This window comes from Cetorhinus maximus, chromosome 4, assembly GCF_964194155.1.
Source record: "Cetorhinus maximus chromosome 4, sCetMax3.hap1.1, whole genome shotgun sequence".
Classification (NCBI taxonomy): domain Eukaryota; kingdom Metazoa; phylum Chordata; class Chondrichthyes; order Lamniformes; family Cetorhinidae; genus Cetorhinus; species Cetorhinus maximus.
The window spans coordinates 9705433-9723191 of NC_135882.1; the positions used below are offsets into that span (position 1 = coordinate 9705433).

General features: G+C 39.4%; 1 protein-coding gene across 3 annotated transcripts in view; it reads left to right on the forward strand.

Moving 5' to 3' along the window:
- Window positions 1–2205: 2205 nt before the first annotated feature.
- atp9b (ATPase phospholipid transporting 9B) overlaps window positions 2206–17759 on the forward strand; it is a 272096-nt gene continuing 256542 nt past the window's right edge. For all 3 annotated transcript variants that reach the window (XM_078539908.1, XM_078539909.1, XM_078539910.1), the window contains exon 1: window positions 2206–2321. In XM_078539908.1, the coding sequence (XP_078396034.1) occupies window positions 2245–2321 (77 nt within the window). In that variant the 5' untranslated portion in view covers window positions 2206–2244. The remainder of the gene's footprint in view (window positions 2322–17759) is intronic.

Sequence of the window (17759 nt, forward strand, 5' to 3'; positions counted from 1 at the left end):
CTATTAGGTCACACCTCAGTCTTCTCAGGAGAGAGGGGCTGCAGCCTGTTCATTCTCTCCTGACAGATATAACTTTGCATTTCAGATATCATCTTGTAAATCTTATATTGCGTCATCTCCAGTGCCTCTATAGACTTCTTATAATAAGGTGATTGGAGCTGAATGCACAGTACTCTTAAGTGTAGTCTAAACAAGGTTCTATACAAGTTTAACATAACTTCATCACTTTTCAATTCAATTCCTCTAGAAAGAAACCTGAGTTTGCTTTTAGTTGTTATGTCCATAGAATCTATTATTTCTATGCACCGAGGAAGTGCCTCATGCATTTTTTTGTGCTATGTAATTTGTCTTATGGGATATACAAACACTATGGGGGTCATTTTCCATGGGCTTTCTGCTACTGTTCTACCTTAGTTAAGATGGACAAATGGGAGAGCACTCAGCAAAAAGCAGCCCCAATGTATGACACATAGGGGTATACATAACACTAATTAAAAGAATAACTATTCTTGATGAGTAATGATGATGCAAGGACTAAGAGACACAGGTCTAAGGTTTTGGGCCAGAGATGTAGGAGGGTATGGGGAAGAATATGTTTACGCAGTGAGTGATAATGACCTAGAACTCACTGTTTATGAGGGTGGTGGAAATGAACTATTCTTTTGCATATTTCAAGTCTTTTCCTTTGAAATAATGTTATTTTTGAGACAATGACATGCAAGTAATAATGTCAACAACTATGTCAGCTGTGACTCAGATAAGTACTCCAGCAGTCTTGCTTTTGAGTCAGAAGGTTGTGGGTTCAAGACACTTGAGCAGAAAATCCAGGTTGACACTCCAGTGCAGTACTGAGGGAGTGCTGCACCTTTGGAGATGCTCCCTTTCAAATGAGACATCAAAACCGAGGCATTGTCTGCCCTCTCAGGTGGACCAAAAAGATTCCTTTTGAAGGAGAGCCAAGGAGTTCTCGCCCATGTCCTGGCCAATGCCTATTCCTCAATCAACATAGCTAAAACAGTTTGTTTAGTCAATGTCACATTGCTGTTGGTGGGAGCTTGCTGTTTACAAATTGGCTGCTAGCTTTCCATGCATTACAACAGTGACTGCATTTTTAAAAACATTCATTGGCCATAAAGCACTTTGGAATGTCGTGAGGTCATGAAAGGCACTATACAAATGCAAGTTCTTTCTTTCCTTACTTGCAGTGACAGCAAATTATATTGGCCAGCAAAGCGTGAGATTTCCATGATCACTGAGTGAAGAAATGTGGGATTTGTTTTCTGTTGCTGAAAAGAGAGGCATGTTGCCAAAGCTTTTTGTCTTGCACTCATCAGGGCAAATGCAAGAATGCCAAATTTCAAACAATCACAACAATTCATAGTACAGGAGAAAAGGGTGTTGAGTGGTTTTCTCCTGGTTTTCCCGGGTATATAAATTGGCCCTCTATCCAGCTCTACTTGTCCCACCCCCCCCCCTTAAACCAGCTTATATTTCACCTCTCTTCTATTTTTCCTTAGTTCTGTTGAAGAGTCATACAGACTCGAAACGTTAAATGTTCCTCTCTGCAGATGCTGTCAGACCTGCTGAGTTTTCCCAGGTATTTTTATTTCTGCTTTTGTTTTGGATTTCCAGCATCCGCAGTTTTTTGCTTTTATTATAGTATAAATAGATTGTTGTATGACGGTGACGTTGATGAAATGATGTGTTTTAGCTAAGTTGGTTGAGGAATCGGCATTGGCCAGGACCCCGGGTGAGAACTCCTTGGCTCCTTTGCAAAATGGGGTCTTGGGATCTCTTTGGTCCACCCGAGAGCGCACACAATGCCTCGGTGATCGTTTGAAACTTGACATTCTTGCATTTGCAGGACGAAAAGCTTCGGCAAGAAGTCTCTTTCTTCTGCGATATTCAATGTTTGTTTTTTTTTAAGCAAATAAAAGTTTTGCTGTGGGAAGGGGTGTCACAAACGACAATTTGAAAAAAACGGTTGAGGGGGGGAGTGGAGGGTTAATAAGTTCTGAAAAGTGAGAACTTAGTTGGGATTTTTTTTTGAAGGAGGGCAAGTGCTGGGCGGACCCATGCTTTCAGGACTTGGATGGGTTGGCCTGGGGAATGGAGTGGATGAGGTAATGGGGTGGGTGGGATGACGCAATTGAGGAATGACGTAGCATGGAGATGACGCAATAGAGCGATGACGTAGGCGCCGGCGCCCGGGGGATTGTGGGAGGCGAACCTACCCACTTTAAGATGGCGGATAGTATTCCTTTACACCCGGTGCGGAACCTGCAAAAGAGACAGGAATATTATCCGGGGAGACAGAGCAGGTACCGTCACTGCCTCCGTTCACACACACACGTACACCGTGCCAGCTCGGCGACCGCTCACTCGGCACGCAGACGCGTACAGAGAGGGATGGAGTAGCTGCTGCTTTGAGGGGGGCGGTGGGCATGAGGAACTGGGCCTGGCTCTTCCTCCGCCCCCCGCACACACACTAACACCGGGGTTTCGGTGTGAGCCGGCCCTCACCTGTGCTGGCTCTGATTGAGTGCGGGGTCCGAGGCCTGGATGGGAAGTGCCGCCACCACCACCCTCAGCTTGTGGCTCAGTGGGTTGCACACACACACTCTCTCTCTCTCTATCTCTCTTACCTTTTGAGTCAGAATCCTGTGGGCTCAAGTCTCACTCCAGAGGCTGGAGCACCAAAAAAAAAAAATCTAGGCTGGCAGTACTGGAGGAGTGCAGTACTGGAGGAGTGCAGTACTGTTGGAGGTGCCCTCTTCTGCTTCTGCTTCAGGTGTGTGGGCATCACAGACTGGCATCCATATTCTGCCAACATTTATGAATGTGGTTTGTGGTAGATGTTAAACTGAGACCCCGTCTGCCTTCTCAGGTGGACGTAAAGGATCCCATGGCACTATTTCAAAGAAAAGCAGCATAATTACTCCTGGCCAATATTTATTCCTGACCCAACATCTCATAAGCAGGCTATTTGGTCTTTCACCCATTACTGTTTGTGGGAGCTTACTATGTGCAAATTGGCGACTGCTTTTCCCATGTTACAATGGTGATGGCACTTTAGAAGTATTTAATTAGCTGTAAAGTGTGTTGAGATGTCCATTAGTTGTAAAAGGTGCCATGTAAATACGCCTTCTACAGCCATTCTGGAGAAGTGTCATTTTGGACTTGAAATGTTAACTGATTCTCTCTCCTTGGATGCTGCCAGACCTCCTGAGTTTTTCGAGCACTTTGTTTTCATTCTATATAAGTTGTTCTTTTGACTAACAAGTCTCATCCCACAGCCAGGGGCTTGTGTAGAGACTGTTGTGTCTTTTGTCCTCTGAATTCCTGTTCCAATGCCCTGCTAGAAAAGTGTCAACAAGCTCTTCCCCGTCATTATTCCATCAGATGTTTGAGGTGGGGGTTGGTTTGCAGAAGGTTGCAAAAACACTGCAGTAAACCACTCGAGTTTCTGTTTTTCTGTGTTATCAAAGCAAACTAATTGTACAAGGAACGTTGCATTTGTCTGAGTTTACGTAGGCAAGGTTACTGTAAAATTTAAATGTGGTTGTTCTGTACCTTTTTGGAACTATCCTTGAAAGTGCACCAATTGTACAGTGTAGTTTTATGGTTAATTTTGAAGCATAGCTTATCGATGTTGGTGAAATGGGAAATTTATGATCAAAAAGTGAAATCTCAAATTATTTAACTTGATGAAATGGTGTTTGTTTATAATTGTAAGCAATATTTTTAAAATGCCTGAGCTATGTACAAGCACTTTAGACCACATTTATCAACAAGTGAGGTCATTCAGTTTGTATTTCAGGACAGAGTTCTGAAAATAGAAATAAAATAGTCCTTTATTTGACTGATATTTGTACATGATAGACCACACATGGTAATGTGCTCTTGAGCTTAATGGGAAGAACAGGCTTTTCCCATAAAGCTTTCTTATGGGTGAGTGAGTGACATTAGGACCGTTTGATCGCGTGGAAGGGAAACATTGAGATGGACTGGTTGGGCTGAATCACCTGTTTGAGTATTATAATTTCTGTGGTTAGGAGTATGATTTCAGTGCCTGTTGGTGGGTTCAGCATTTTAAAATGAATAGTCAGAAAGCTAATGAAGTCAAAAACTGTCAAAGTATTGTGGTGCGCATGTACAGAAAATAGTATTATTGCTAACTTAGCACTTTCCATACAATAGGCTGGTTTAATTTTGAAAAGTTTGTGTCACTAGCAAAGGAGTCAGAGTAGTTTTGAGATTACCCGTTTGAAAATCTCAGGGCAGTTACAAGGCAGGATACAATATTGATGCTATGAAAGTGGCATTTAGTTATCTAACTTCCATATTAAATACCCACATGTACCAGAGGATGGTTATTCAATCTTAATATTGCTATATTAAGATCTTTTTCCTGTGTTTAAGCACCTTGTCAGATTCTTCTTGGGAAGCCAAGGAAAAGATTGCTATATATATCTAGTTTTTAATCTGTGTTCATTGCACGTTTTTTTATTTTAGAGATGCAAAACAATCCCTTTGCCTTTGTTGGCTTGTTTCAAACAATCATCCACCAATCATCCTTGAAATTTACAAGCAGTCACTTTTGACCTGTGAGGGATTTCAGTAGTTTTCAACCAGCTACAATGGCTTGTATTTACCCAGGCTCTACCTGTGAGCAATGCCATGTGAAATGTGCTTGTGTAAGAACCATTTTTTAGGTAGCAATGAGAGAAAATTTCCAAAAATAAGGCAAATAAAATAATTTGTTAGTGTAGTACCGAAGTTTATTGCTGCACCTCAAATGATCTTTGATCCACTGGTCTGAGAGCAGTATAGTTTGCAGTGAACTTGGGAGAGTGAGAATTAGGTTTGTTATATCAGTGAATGTCCACATTGACTATACAATAATTTCACAAGCTGCTTTCAAAAAAAACTGTGTGTGTCTGTTGACAGATTAGAGACTTTACTCAAACTAGTGATTTTCCAACTAGTTCAGTTTTGGTTTCTTCAAAACCATCCTGGGTTAACCAAACCTTGGTTAAAGTCAAAACAAGAACAGAATTACCTGGAAAAACTCAGCAGGTCTGGCAGCATCGGTGGAGAAGAAAAGAGTCGACGTTTCGAGTCCACATGACCCTTCAACAGTTCTGTTGAAGGGTCATGTGGACTCGAAACGTCGACTCTTTTCTTCTCCACCGATGCTGCCAGGCCTGCTGAGTTTTTCCAGGTAATTCTGTTGTTTTGGATTTCCAGCATCCGCAGTAGTTTTTTGTTTTTATCTCTTGGTTAAAGCCACTTTGTCAAGGCAAACTGTAATTTTGTCACAGATAGTGGCTTTATTTAAAAAAAATTGTTTATATTGAGTGTACCTAGGTTCAGCTATTGGTGAAATTGTTTCCTGATTTCAACCTGCATGCTTACATATTCCCAAGCCTGTTCTTCAAATTTATGTACCTTCTTTATTTAATTGGGCCCTTTTTCTGTTTCACTCCTGATAATTACTTATCCTTTAGATCTTTCCCGCTCTCCGTTCCAGCTCTCCCCCTACTCCTAACTTGGCTCTACACCTCATTGCAACTACCGGAGGTGGCGCAGATCTAGATACTGCTGATAGCTCCCTTCTCTAACTTCCTTCTCTTTATTTTAAAAAAGGTGGATACATTAATTACTTTAAAAATCCCTCAGTTTTAATTCCACTGACTGCTATCTTTATCATTATTTACCTTGCTGCAGTAAAACACATACATTTCCTATTTTATCAAAGGTATTAACCCATTCACTAATGCTTAATGAAATTTCAGCTACAAAGAAAATTTGTCTAAATTTTTGCATTTTGGTGGTAAGGTCATTATTTTAAATGTATAGCGACAGGGTATAGAGAAATGTAAATCTGCTCAAATGCATCTTGAGCTTTGGCGGGTGGCAGGAGCAATAAAAATTTATTTTTGTGCGAACTAAAAATTACAAACCAAATATTGGAAAATTAACAGACAATTTAACAATGGTTTGATTTTTAAGCTATCTTTAACACTTTTATCTGAGCAATGCCATTGGAGGTTAACTAGTATTGTCGTGCATCTATTCATGATAATATGAAGAAAATTAAAAATCTCCAGTTTCCAGCCCATTTGACAATGTAAACATAGATAATCCTCCCTTCTAGAGGAGGAGAAAGCCAAGGTCAATAAAAATGACTTGCATTTATATAGCACCTTTTGTAACCTCAATGCCCCAAAGTGCTTTATGTGCAATAATGTACTTTTTGAAGTGTGGCCATGGTTGTTATATAGGGAAATACAGCAGCCAGTTGGTGCACAGCAGGCTTCCATAAACAGCAATGTGATAATGACCAGATAGTCTCTCTTGAGGGATAAATGTTGACCTATACACCAGGCAGAACAGTGCCATGAGGCCTTTTGCATCCACCTGAGAGGGCAGGTGGGGCCTCGAATGCCGACACCATCAACAGTGTAGAATTCCCTCTGTACTGCACTGGAGTGTTGCTCAAATCGTGTCATAAGCATAATTGTGGAAAGTGGTGAGGAAAAGAAAATCTCAGTTGCATGAAAGAACATGTATATGTGTGCAAATTTTATTGCATGGTAGCCATGATGGCTTTGAGTAGCAAGTAGTTGATGCACGATCTGGTACTTATAGGTTTGGTTTGAGTGCTGTAAGTTAATATTGACATGCTAAGTTAGCATTTGCAAGTAACCTACCTTTGATATTGGTTTTATTAAAACTATTGCTAATTGTGAGCTTGTAATTTGTGTCAAAGCTGACACCTCACTGCCAGGGTAAATGAGCAATTACTGATATGGCAAGGATCATATTTGAGTTTTGCTAAGCCTTGGGCCTAATAGGATATTTAAAAACAGTGCAATCCATTGCCTTGGGGCTATACCTTTTTATTCCAATTCTCATGACTGTTATTTGACTATTTCCTTGTCTTGGATGGTGCTTCATTGCCACTGGGTGCTTTTGGGACCATGCTCTAATTATGCTTAGTCTGTTCCCTGTCAAGCAAACCCAGAAGGTTAAATTGGTGATGCTTTTAGCATATCCTTTTGGGGATATGTTTTTGGATTATGTTCATTTTTTTTTTGCTGGAAACTATATGCGCCATTCATGTTTACTTGAACGCTAAAGTCAAAGCTGACACTCCTGTGCAGGACTGAAGGAGTGCTGTAATGTCAGTGGTGCCATCTTTCGGGTGAGACGTTAAACCGAGGCAACTTTTGCCTGATGGGATGGATGTTAAAGATCCCGTGGCAATATTTCGAAGAAGAGCAGGGCCCTGGCCAATATTTATTCCTCAATCAACACCACAAAAACAGATTCCCTGGCCATTATTACATTGTTGTTTGTGGAAGCTTGCTGTGTGCAAGTTGGCTGCTGCGTTTCCTACAACAGTGATTCACTTCAAAAGTACTTCACTGGCTGTAAAACACTTTGAGACACCTGGTGGTTATGCAGAACACTATATAAATGCAAGTCTTTATTTCTTTTCCTTATGTTGCAGTTCTGGTACCAGACTGTGCCAAGATTTTTCTTTAGGGAGATGATATTCCATACGCTTTAGCAAGGAAATGGGAAGTGTTGGCATTCCAGAAAAAAAACTCTTCAAAGAGATAATGGTACATCTAAAGTGGCTGATAAACAAATTAATTTAGACTGGGCAGGACCTTGATTCTGCTTCAATGGCCCAAGCTGAACACCGTACCAAATTCAGTTATACTCAAGTCTCTGAACATTGGGAGAAGCTGTGCTATTTCCTCACTGTTGCACCACACAAGCATCATGTTGAGAAAATTGCTGTTCTTTTTTGGAATGATTATTAATGCCACCCTGCTGCAATTAATCAAGTAGTTCTGATCAGACGTCTAGATTGGAGTCATTTGGCGCTAATGGTGATGTATGAATTATCTGTATGTTTTCAAGTTGAATGATCTTGCCCCAATTTGACAGGTCATTCCTATCTTTTTGAAAGAAATCTTTCAGTTGATGACTAAGAACTCTGGCCAGCAGATTTTTATAAATAGGCCCTGAATTTACTCCTTAGCTTCTCAGGAAGAAGCTCTGATCATATAATACTTGATAAGGCTCTGGTGACATTGAGTTTTAATCTGGTCCCTAGGTTTGTTCTCTGGTCTGTATTGAGTTAGTTGAATTCAGCTGGGCAGCATAGGGTGCGCTGTGAACAGTTTAGTGCATCTGGGTTATGGTGGGAAAATTAGCTAAGGAGGCTCATGTCTTTGTAAATGTTGGGTGGTGAGTGGATTATGTTCAGCTGTTCTCCCTCCAGTCCTCCCTTACCACCTCCCTCCAATCTTCCCCCTTACCACCTCCCTATATAGCTTGCCAATGCTGTTGAATAGTAACACATGATTAATTGTTTTGGTGAGGTACTGGGGGGCAAATGTCATCCATTGAATTTATTCCAGTATCAATGCTTTTGATGCAAGGGGATTGGAACCTAGGCTGCAAATTGATAAGGGAGAAAGAGGAAACGGATAAGACTTTAGTTCATTTAATTTGTCTCCCACTATTCAGTATCACCTGTATACATGAATAAGTTGATTGCAGAACTGTTACATCCTGCGCAGACTGGCCTTTAAGAATATGAAATAATCCTTGGGCAACATTCGCTGCCTGCTAATGTAATTCTCTGAGCTTGGAGGCAGAATTAGTGCAGAGAAAGTACTTGAATAGTGGGTTAGAACATTGTCCTATGAGAGAAATTCTTTAGTGCAAAAGTGACAGCACAGGAACCTCAACATTATTTTGGATAACAGTGGGGTGGTGGGAGGGGATAGTTGATGTAAATCACAGCATGTGGTTTCTCTATAAGGGCATGAGTAATTGAAGAAAGCAATGTAAGGTTTACTGATACCTGGTAGAATCTTGCATGCTTGACACAGTTAACCACACTAGACTTTATGCAAATACAAAATACTGCGGGTGCTGAAAATCTGAAATGAAAACGGGAAATGCTGGAAATAACTAGCAGGTCTGGCAGTGTCTGTGGAGGGAGAAACAGTCAACATTTCAGGTCGGTGATTTTTCATCAGAACAGTTCTGATGAAAGGTCACCGACCTGATACGTTAACTCTGTTTCTTTCTCTATAGGTGCTGCCTGACCTGACTAATTCCAGCATTTTCTGTTTTTATCACACTAGGATTTATAACTTGTAATGTGTAGACATTGCTTGGTATTCTTTTGTATGTGGTGCTGCTTTCAGGTCTACACTATTGGACTTGACAGAAATACGAGTACAGGCGCCAGTCAGGATTCCAGTAAGTGTGAGCAGCACTTTGCACAGTCAGTTGATGTTTGTATTTAAATTGCATAAAAAATGTGATTAAAAGTGCAACCAGTGTCGGAATGGTAGAGGTGGGGAGATTCTAAACTCAGACTCAAACATAACTTTCGAGAAACTGTGCAGGAAGTTGGTGGGCCAACATGCAGATTTTTTTTTTTTTATCTTCCCAAAGCAACATGACTAATGCATTGGCAACCAGTATAATAGTTCTGTATATTCATAATTTTTTTCTTTCCCTTCCAGTTTTCTGTCTTCCTTTCTTTCAGGTGATGACTGAGCATGTGGTGTGGTTCCTTGGTCAGTACAAGTGGGACTATTGTGATGCCTCCATAGTTAATTAGCCTGCCATCACACTGTTTAAGTTCACAGAAGAAGAATAGGCATAAGAAGGCCACTCTTAATGTCAGCCTAGACAGTGAATGTTGACAGGCTGTTTGATTGGCGAAGACACAGCACATCACTTGGAGTTTGTCCTGTTCTCGACTGACTCGAATACACATTCTCTAGCAGGGTTCACCGGATAGCAATCGATTTTGGAGATCTTTGCTGATTTTTATTTTCCTCTTTCTTTCCTTCCTAGCCAGATGTTGCTGAGAGTAATTGCGGCGCACTTGTAGCTGATCCAGTCATGTTCACCAACTCAGGCTAGGGCTGATTATTACACTTTAAAAAGAAGAATGATTTGCACATTCGCCATAAGCTGGGTAATTGGTGTGTCCAGTTGAAAACCCAAAAGAGTATATAAACCTGAATGAAACTTTGATTTTTATAATGCTTTAGTGCTACTTGAATTCGATAGAAAAAATTGTTTCAACTTCAGTTGGAATGATTATAAAGTGCTTTTGTACTGTACTTCTAAAACATTTTTGTAGTTTTTCAGCACTATACACTTCCCCCTTGATAAATGAAATTTCAGAAGTTGTATGAATGAACATTTGTCAACTATTATTTGAACTTTAACCAGAGGAAATGAATTCTAAAAGTAGTAAGTGTATAAATGAGGGGATAATCTCTAGGGCGGGGAAGAGCTGCAACAAACCACAAAGAATTATATGCAACAAGGAATTAGGAATGTTAATGGATTGAGGGAAAGGGATAAACGAATTAATGTTACTGGTAGTCTGTGAATTGTTTTTATTTTGTCAGGGTTGGGAAATGACTAATTTTCTGATGAATGGCAAGCATAATTATCCAATCCTTGTGCAATTATAGCTCTACCATTCTGTCAAAACAAAGTACACCATTAAGCTGCATTTTTCAAGTCACTGGATATAGTTCAACAAGCTAATATGAATTATTACTGAGATTTTTCCAAAGTGCTTACAGTAGCAGCAGTTCTTCCATTCAATGCCACTTGAATTTGCTGGACAATACTACTTAGTTGATGCCTTGAGGCTTGGAAATGGCAACCTGTTTTTGTCAACTACATTTGGACTGAGTACATCGATTGGGCCACTGTGTCGCTAGGTGAATATACGCTCCTGGTTCAGTAAAAATGAAGAACACTGTACTATTCAACTGGAATGTTTAACTTTGTGAAATTTGAATCGTACTTTGTTTCAAAGAAACTGAGGTGAATGAAATGTAATTGCAGTTTGAAAGTGCTCCTGTTCTTTGGTGTTCCATAGACGCTATTTTACATCATTTATAGAATCTCAGAATTGTTACAGCACAGGAGGAGGCCATTTGGCCCATCATGTCTGCACTGGCTCTCTGAGTAATTCGAGTGCCATTCTCCTGCCTTTCTGTGTAACCCTGCACATCCTCCCTTTTCAGATAATCCAATTTCCTCTTGAATGCCTTGATTGAAGCGGCCTCCATCACAATGTCTTAATCAAATTACTAAATTAAATTAAATTATTTACGTAGTACACCATACATTTTGCTTGTTTAGAATTGTACATTGATACTGTGGAAAAACATGACTTTTAGCATGTTGCCTGCATCTAGTTAAAATTTATCAACCACATTTAAAAAAAATATATATTGGATATTGAAGTGTAACCAGTTCAATGTATTTGTAGCTATAGTTTTAGCCAATTCAGGAGCTGGGCAGGTGTGTGTCTGTCTCAAATTGCTCTCTGGATCATCATTATTTTTCCTGAATTTCTGTTTTGCTTAGTTCTCAGTCTGTGTAGCTTTTAAACCGTGAAACAGAACAACAGTGCTACATTTGTGCAATTGCAATTTGTTTAAGCACAGTTTACTAATGTGGAAAGTACTTCATCCTTCAACTTAAAAAGTTTTAGATTGTACAGCAGACTGGAAGTACAGTGGCGTAGTGATTATGTTACTCAACTAGAAGGCCTGGACGAAACCCAGAGAATGTGAGTTCAAATCCCATGGGGACAATTTGAAAATTTGAATTTATTCTTAAAAAATAAAACAACCTGGGAGTTTAAAAAGTGACTGTGAAGCTGCCAGATTGTCGTGAAAAATTCAAATAGTTCTGTTATGATTTTTGAAGAAGTAACCCTGCTGTCATTCGCTGGCCTAGCCTATATGTAACTCCTATCCCATACCAACTTGCTTGACCCTTAACAGCTTTCTGAAATCACCTAGCAAACCACGCGGTTCCATCATCCATAAGAAGGCGGCCCCACCCCACAATCTCTGGGCGACTAACTTTGTCAGCAGCACCTATATCTTGAGAGTGAACTTTAAAAAAGACAGCCTGACATTAAATCTACTGTGAGTGCTTAAAGCAAAGATAATAATGTAGTCTGTGCTGTTTTATTAGCTGTTTATTCTCCTTTCTGGTGTGGTCAGTTTCTTTCCTGGCTGATTCCTCACCACCTTTTTGCCTCTACTGCTCTGACTCTTTACCTTGGCCTCCATTAAAGTCCTCAACATTCTTTATTTTGTGAAATTCACCAACATGAGCTGATTACAAACCCAATATGAGCATGATTTCAGATGAATTGAAACACAATTTTAACTGAAAAACATTTTTCAAAGTACAATATCCAGAAATTATTTAGGGATACTTTGAATGCAGCAATTACCTATCATTCAAAGCTGCATTCAAGAGCTTTGCAGTTTGTGGCATTTTTATGTTGCTCATTCAATATGAACGTTTACTTGATTCATACTTTCAGATGGTTTGATTCTTGCTTTCAAGCACAGCTTAAAGGTTTGGATGATGCTTAACCTGCAATGGCTTTTCCTCCTGGTGTCCTTCAAGGACCTGTCCTTGGCTGCCTCCCGTTTCTCATCTATACATTCCCTTGGTGACATCAACTGAAAAGACAGTCCTTGTTTCCACATGTATGCTGACGCCACCCACATCTACCTCACCACCACCTCTCTCAATCCCAATTATCAGACTGCTCATCTGGCAGAAAGTTCCCTTGAGCAAATATTGGGAAGACACCTATGGTGCTGAATTGGTCAAAAATTTAAACATTGATCTTCTGTTCTGTGGTAACAGTGAATTGGAATGGAAACAAGAGCCTCTAGTTACAATGCACTTATGTCCCTTTTCTTTTTTCCTAATTTCATTTGGAATGAAGTAAAATAAATGTGGCGCTACTGTCTCCAGAGGCACCAGGCCCACTTTCAGATAGGATTTTCACAAGCACCTTCAGAGCTAGCAGGTTCACATACACAATCCAGAAACCATAAGCTGCCATTCTTTTGGGAGCAAGCTGAATACAACTTTTCTGTATAGACAGCAATACAGTTTCCCAATTATTGGCCTGCACTAGCCTTTAACCATTAGGGTATATCCAACCACCTAAAAAAAAAATATCAAATGTGACTTTCAAACAACAATTTCTTTCACTGTAACAATGAAACTTGCCCCTCAATATACAAGGAAAGGCTTCTGCATCATCAGGAGTCTCGAGCCACTTTTTGAAGTAGTCTGATAATGAGTGTTTATATCCCCTGTCTTGCATTTCTGAGAAATGTTCAATTCTGCTTAGATATGTATTTTCTAAGTAAAACATCATGTCACAATTAGAACAATTTTGATTTAAAAAAAACCATTTGAAGTTAGCCTTGCAAATGGCTAAGCGAAGAACAAAATTTAAATCTCGGCTGCAAATCAATATTCAGTTCATGAAGTGTTTTTGAATATGTGTAGTTATGATTTGGCTAATAACCTGACAAATAGGGAATATACTTTCAGTTGAAGCCTTTGAATTGTTGCTAATGCACTAGTTTTTATACCTGAATGTTGACTGCATGTTAGCACTTAAATCAGCTGCCTCATGATGTTGTAATAAAAATATTGTGGCAAACCAAATTTAATTGTAAATGATTTCCACTCTACAGAGTAATTTATAAACTGCTTTCAAGAAGCACGTCCATGTAATGGATGTTGTAAATTAATTTTGTCGTTTTGTTAGGTGATGTTGTTCCTGTTGGTTGACCAACTGTCATTTTTGAGCCCTCCTTGTGTTATTGCAATCAGATGTTTCTTTTTATTGTAACGGCCCATAACACATAATGAACCTATACTCATAGGAGCAAATGGCAGAAATGTTGATTATATATTACCGTAAACTGTATTACAAGCATGTTGCAAAAATGGCCTGGAAATCCATTGTTTTGGAAGTTTGATATATGCATTGTGTGGTACTTAGAATGTTACAAAGAAGCCAGGTGACCAAATTATGTTGCCCATTATTACCATCAGAAGTCACAAGTAGGATTAAAAGAATAGTGAATGAAATATTGCATGCTGATCTTCAATGATTTCAGTCTCAGGCTGGATGCACCAATAATAAACAAGAGTGCAGCTTGTCGGGTGAAGCAAAATTATGATGCAGTAAGTAGTTGATGTAGATGTGGACATTGCTGGGAGAACAATTTTAGATTGATGAGTGCTTTAGCTTATCTGAAACTTAAAGAAACACGGTCTTCCGTTGCCTCTCAAAATTTGAATATTTGGGATTTGTTTATACCACCATTCAACAGCTGTAAAAATCACAAGATCTGACATGCATGGGATAGTGGGGTAAGAGTATGTTGATACTGGTTTTGAGATGAGTTATGCTGAGTTGGAAATGCTTTGCTATGTATCACCTGAATCTAAGGCCTTGAAACAAAGAGGAACTATCAACTAATTCTGAGGAACTGGGAAAATTTACTTCTTGAAACAAAAAAAAGTTGTATAACAGAAATTCAAGGTATATCCATCTCCCTGGGACATATGCTACTTGGGATTAAGTTGTCTTCTGGCTTGTTGCTTGCTGTAACCACTGGATCTTGCCTGTATTGCAGAGCTTGGCCTTTCTTGTTTACCTTCTTCCTTTTCTATATTCTTTGAAACACTGACTTGTATGTCACAACTTTACATATAGTGGTCAAAGTTTAAGGTATCACTTTAAAGGAGTTGTTGTGTGAATGCTCACCCTCCTAAATGCAAACAGAATGGATGCACTGGTTTTGATCTTATTGAATTTCTTAAATTCTAGAACAATTCCTAAGGATTGGAAGGTAACATAACTGCTATTTAAGAAAGGAGGAAGAGAGAAATCAGGAATCTATAGGCAATGTTCCATTAAACAATGTGGGTATATTGCCGTGCTGTAGCCTGAAAGGTACTGTGCAGACCTTGTTCTGAGAGTAATAATTTGTGTGCGCGCGGCCATGCAAAAGAATTTAAAGGGACCGCAGACTGAAAAAGCAGGCTGTGCACAGCAATGTTTTAAGGGAATATTGACCATAGACCAGTTAGCCTAACATCAATAGTAAGAAAAATGATAGAATCTATTACACTGTAACCTCTCCGGCCTGGAAATCTGTTGTTCGAAAACACCAGATGTCCGGAAATTTCTTGAGCAGATCCGCGCATCATTTGGGAGCGGTAACATGCAAGATTTATTTAGATAAGTAAAACAATTTTTGTTACTGCTTTATAATGCTTCATCACTGTTTTATTTTTCAAATAAATATTTATATCTATGGTGTTTTCCGGTTCTCTCTCTCTCTCTCTCTCTTTCTCGTGCATAAAATTAGGGCCCATGACACTGAAGGTAATATATTAATATGGTTTGAGGATTGGTCAATGGAAGGAAAGCAGTAAGAGTATACAGGGCATTTATGGGTTGACAGGTTGGAACTAATGGAGTAACCACAAGGATTAGCACTTGGGCTCGGCTATTTGCAAATTATGTTAATGACTTAGATTAGGGGATGGAGGTTAATGAGTCCAAGTTTGCTGATGATACAAAGTTGGGTGGGAAAGTAAGCAGTGAGGAGGGCAAAGACTGCAGAGGGATATAGACAGTTTGAATGAGTGGGCAAGGACATGGCAGGTGGAATATAATTTGAAGTGTGAAGTTAACCACTTCAGTAGGAAAATTAATGAGAAATGGGAAGTGTTTGCATTCAGAGGAATCTGGGTGTCCTTTGTTATTTTTCTGTGCTTAAGAGTACATGTAGGTATAAGCAGTTTGGATGGAAAATGCTGTGTTAGCTTTTTTTTCCAAAGAGTTTGGAGTATGAGTAAAGAAGCCTCAATACAATTATACAGGATGCTGGCGAGGCTGCACCTGGAGTAGTGTGCAGTTTCGGCCTCCTTACTTAAGGAAGGGAATACTTGCCCTAGAGGGAGTGCAACAAAGGTTCCTGGGATGAGGATATTGTTTTATGAGGAGAGATTGAGTAGACTAGGCCTATGTTTCTTGGCATTTAGAAGAATGAGAGATGATCTAATTGAAACAAAACATTCTTAAGGAACTTGATAGGGTAAATGTTGAGAAAGTGTTTCCCCCAGCTGGGAAACCTAGAATATGGGATCGCAGTCTCAGAATAAGGACCCATTTATTTAGGACTGAGATGAGAAATTTCTTCATTCAGAGATCAGGAATTTTTGGAATTCTCTACCCCCAATAGAGCTGTGGATGCTCAGTGATTGAGGATATTCAGGTCTGAGATTGACAGATTTTTGGGCTCAGTACGCAGGGAATCAAGGGATATGGGATAGTGCGGGAGGGTAGAGTTGAGGTAGATGATCAACCATGAACTTTTCAAAAGGCAATGCGAGCTCAAAGAGCTAATTCGGCTCCTATTTCTGAAGATCCGATGCTCTAAGCTGAATTTCCAGAGATGTTGAATTATTTTTTTTTCAAAAAATGTCTTATAAACATTTTGTATTTGAGTGACCTCTTTTGGAATGCTTCGTCAAGGTACCAGAAATGGAACTAAGCTGTACAAATCAGAACATTACTGGTTCAGTTTCCAGGTTGTGCTGTGTAACTCCCAGCCAGGGCAGTATTTGAGTTGCTCTAATTGGCTTTGATACTCTTGGGCTAGGAAGGTAAAATGTCTGGCAGGTTCCTTTTTTCTTAATTGCTGAAACTGATTTTCAGTTACCCATTTCAGTAATTTTTCAGTGTTCTTAGTCGTAATGACTAGAAATCGGACTTCTCTTGGGTAAAATTTTTTGTGACTCATTCAATGCTTTAATATTCAATATTCACAACTATGTACTAAAATGAGTAACTGAATTATTAATTTTTGCAGATGGTTGCCGGGTACATGAAACCAAAGGAACTAAATCTTAAAACCACAAGGAGAGAATTGACTCCATTTTATAATGCCATTATTATTCTTTCCCACAACTCTTCAGGATTTTAAAACCCAAACTTGGCATTACCTATTCATTACTTCCTGATTTGCCATATCTCTTATTTTAATCTTAGTTGTGCCTGCATTGTAGCTGTGTCACTTCATTTTGATTGCTCCAAATGAAGAGACACAGTCTACAGTGCAAACGTCAAGATTGAGAGAGTGGGAAATGTAGCTGATTTTAAGTTGCTTTGCTCAACTGCACTGAGGTCAACTGTAGCATACCACTGCTGTTCCGACTGAGAGCAGCCAAAAGTTGAACTCAGCCTTCAGAAATATATGGCTTAATACCATATTACTTGGTATATTTTTACTCACTGAACAAGTAGAAGGGTTCCCAAATTATAATTTGAAAGGAAAACTGTTGCCTTTATTAGGACAAAAGGCTTCTTGCCTATTTTTCAGAATACAATGGCATTATAAAATGGAGTCAAATCTCTCTTTGTGGTTTTAAGATTTAGCCCCTTTGGTTTCATGTACCCTGCAGCCATCTGCAAAAAATAATAATTCAATTACTCATCTTAGTTGTGAATATTGAATATTAAAGCATTGAATGAGTCACAAATTTTTTTACTCGAAGTCTGATTTCAACTACACCGAGTGCTTTGAAAGGAAAGTATATGGCTTTGCTGGAAGGCCATAAATGGTAACTTGATTACAGTGCCAGATATGTCAAAGACTTGCGATGTTGAAGGCAATGGCTGAAAATTCACAAGTGCTCAGTAGGGCAAATTCCATAGAAATATCTGTCACTCTGCCACATTCAGGTAAGTATTAAGCTGCATTTAAGGTATGATAACCACAGCCTAATGTGAAGCTCCATTTGAGCACTTAGGCAATCTACAGGACCTCTGGACT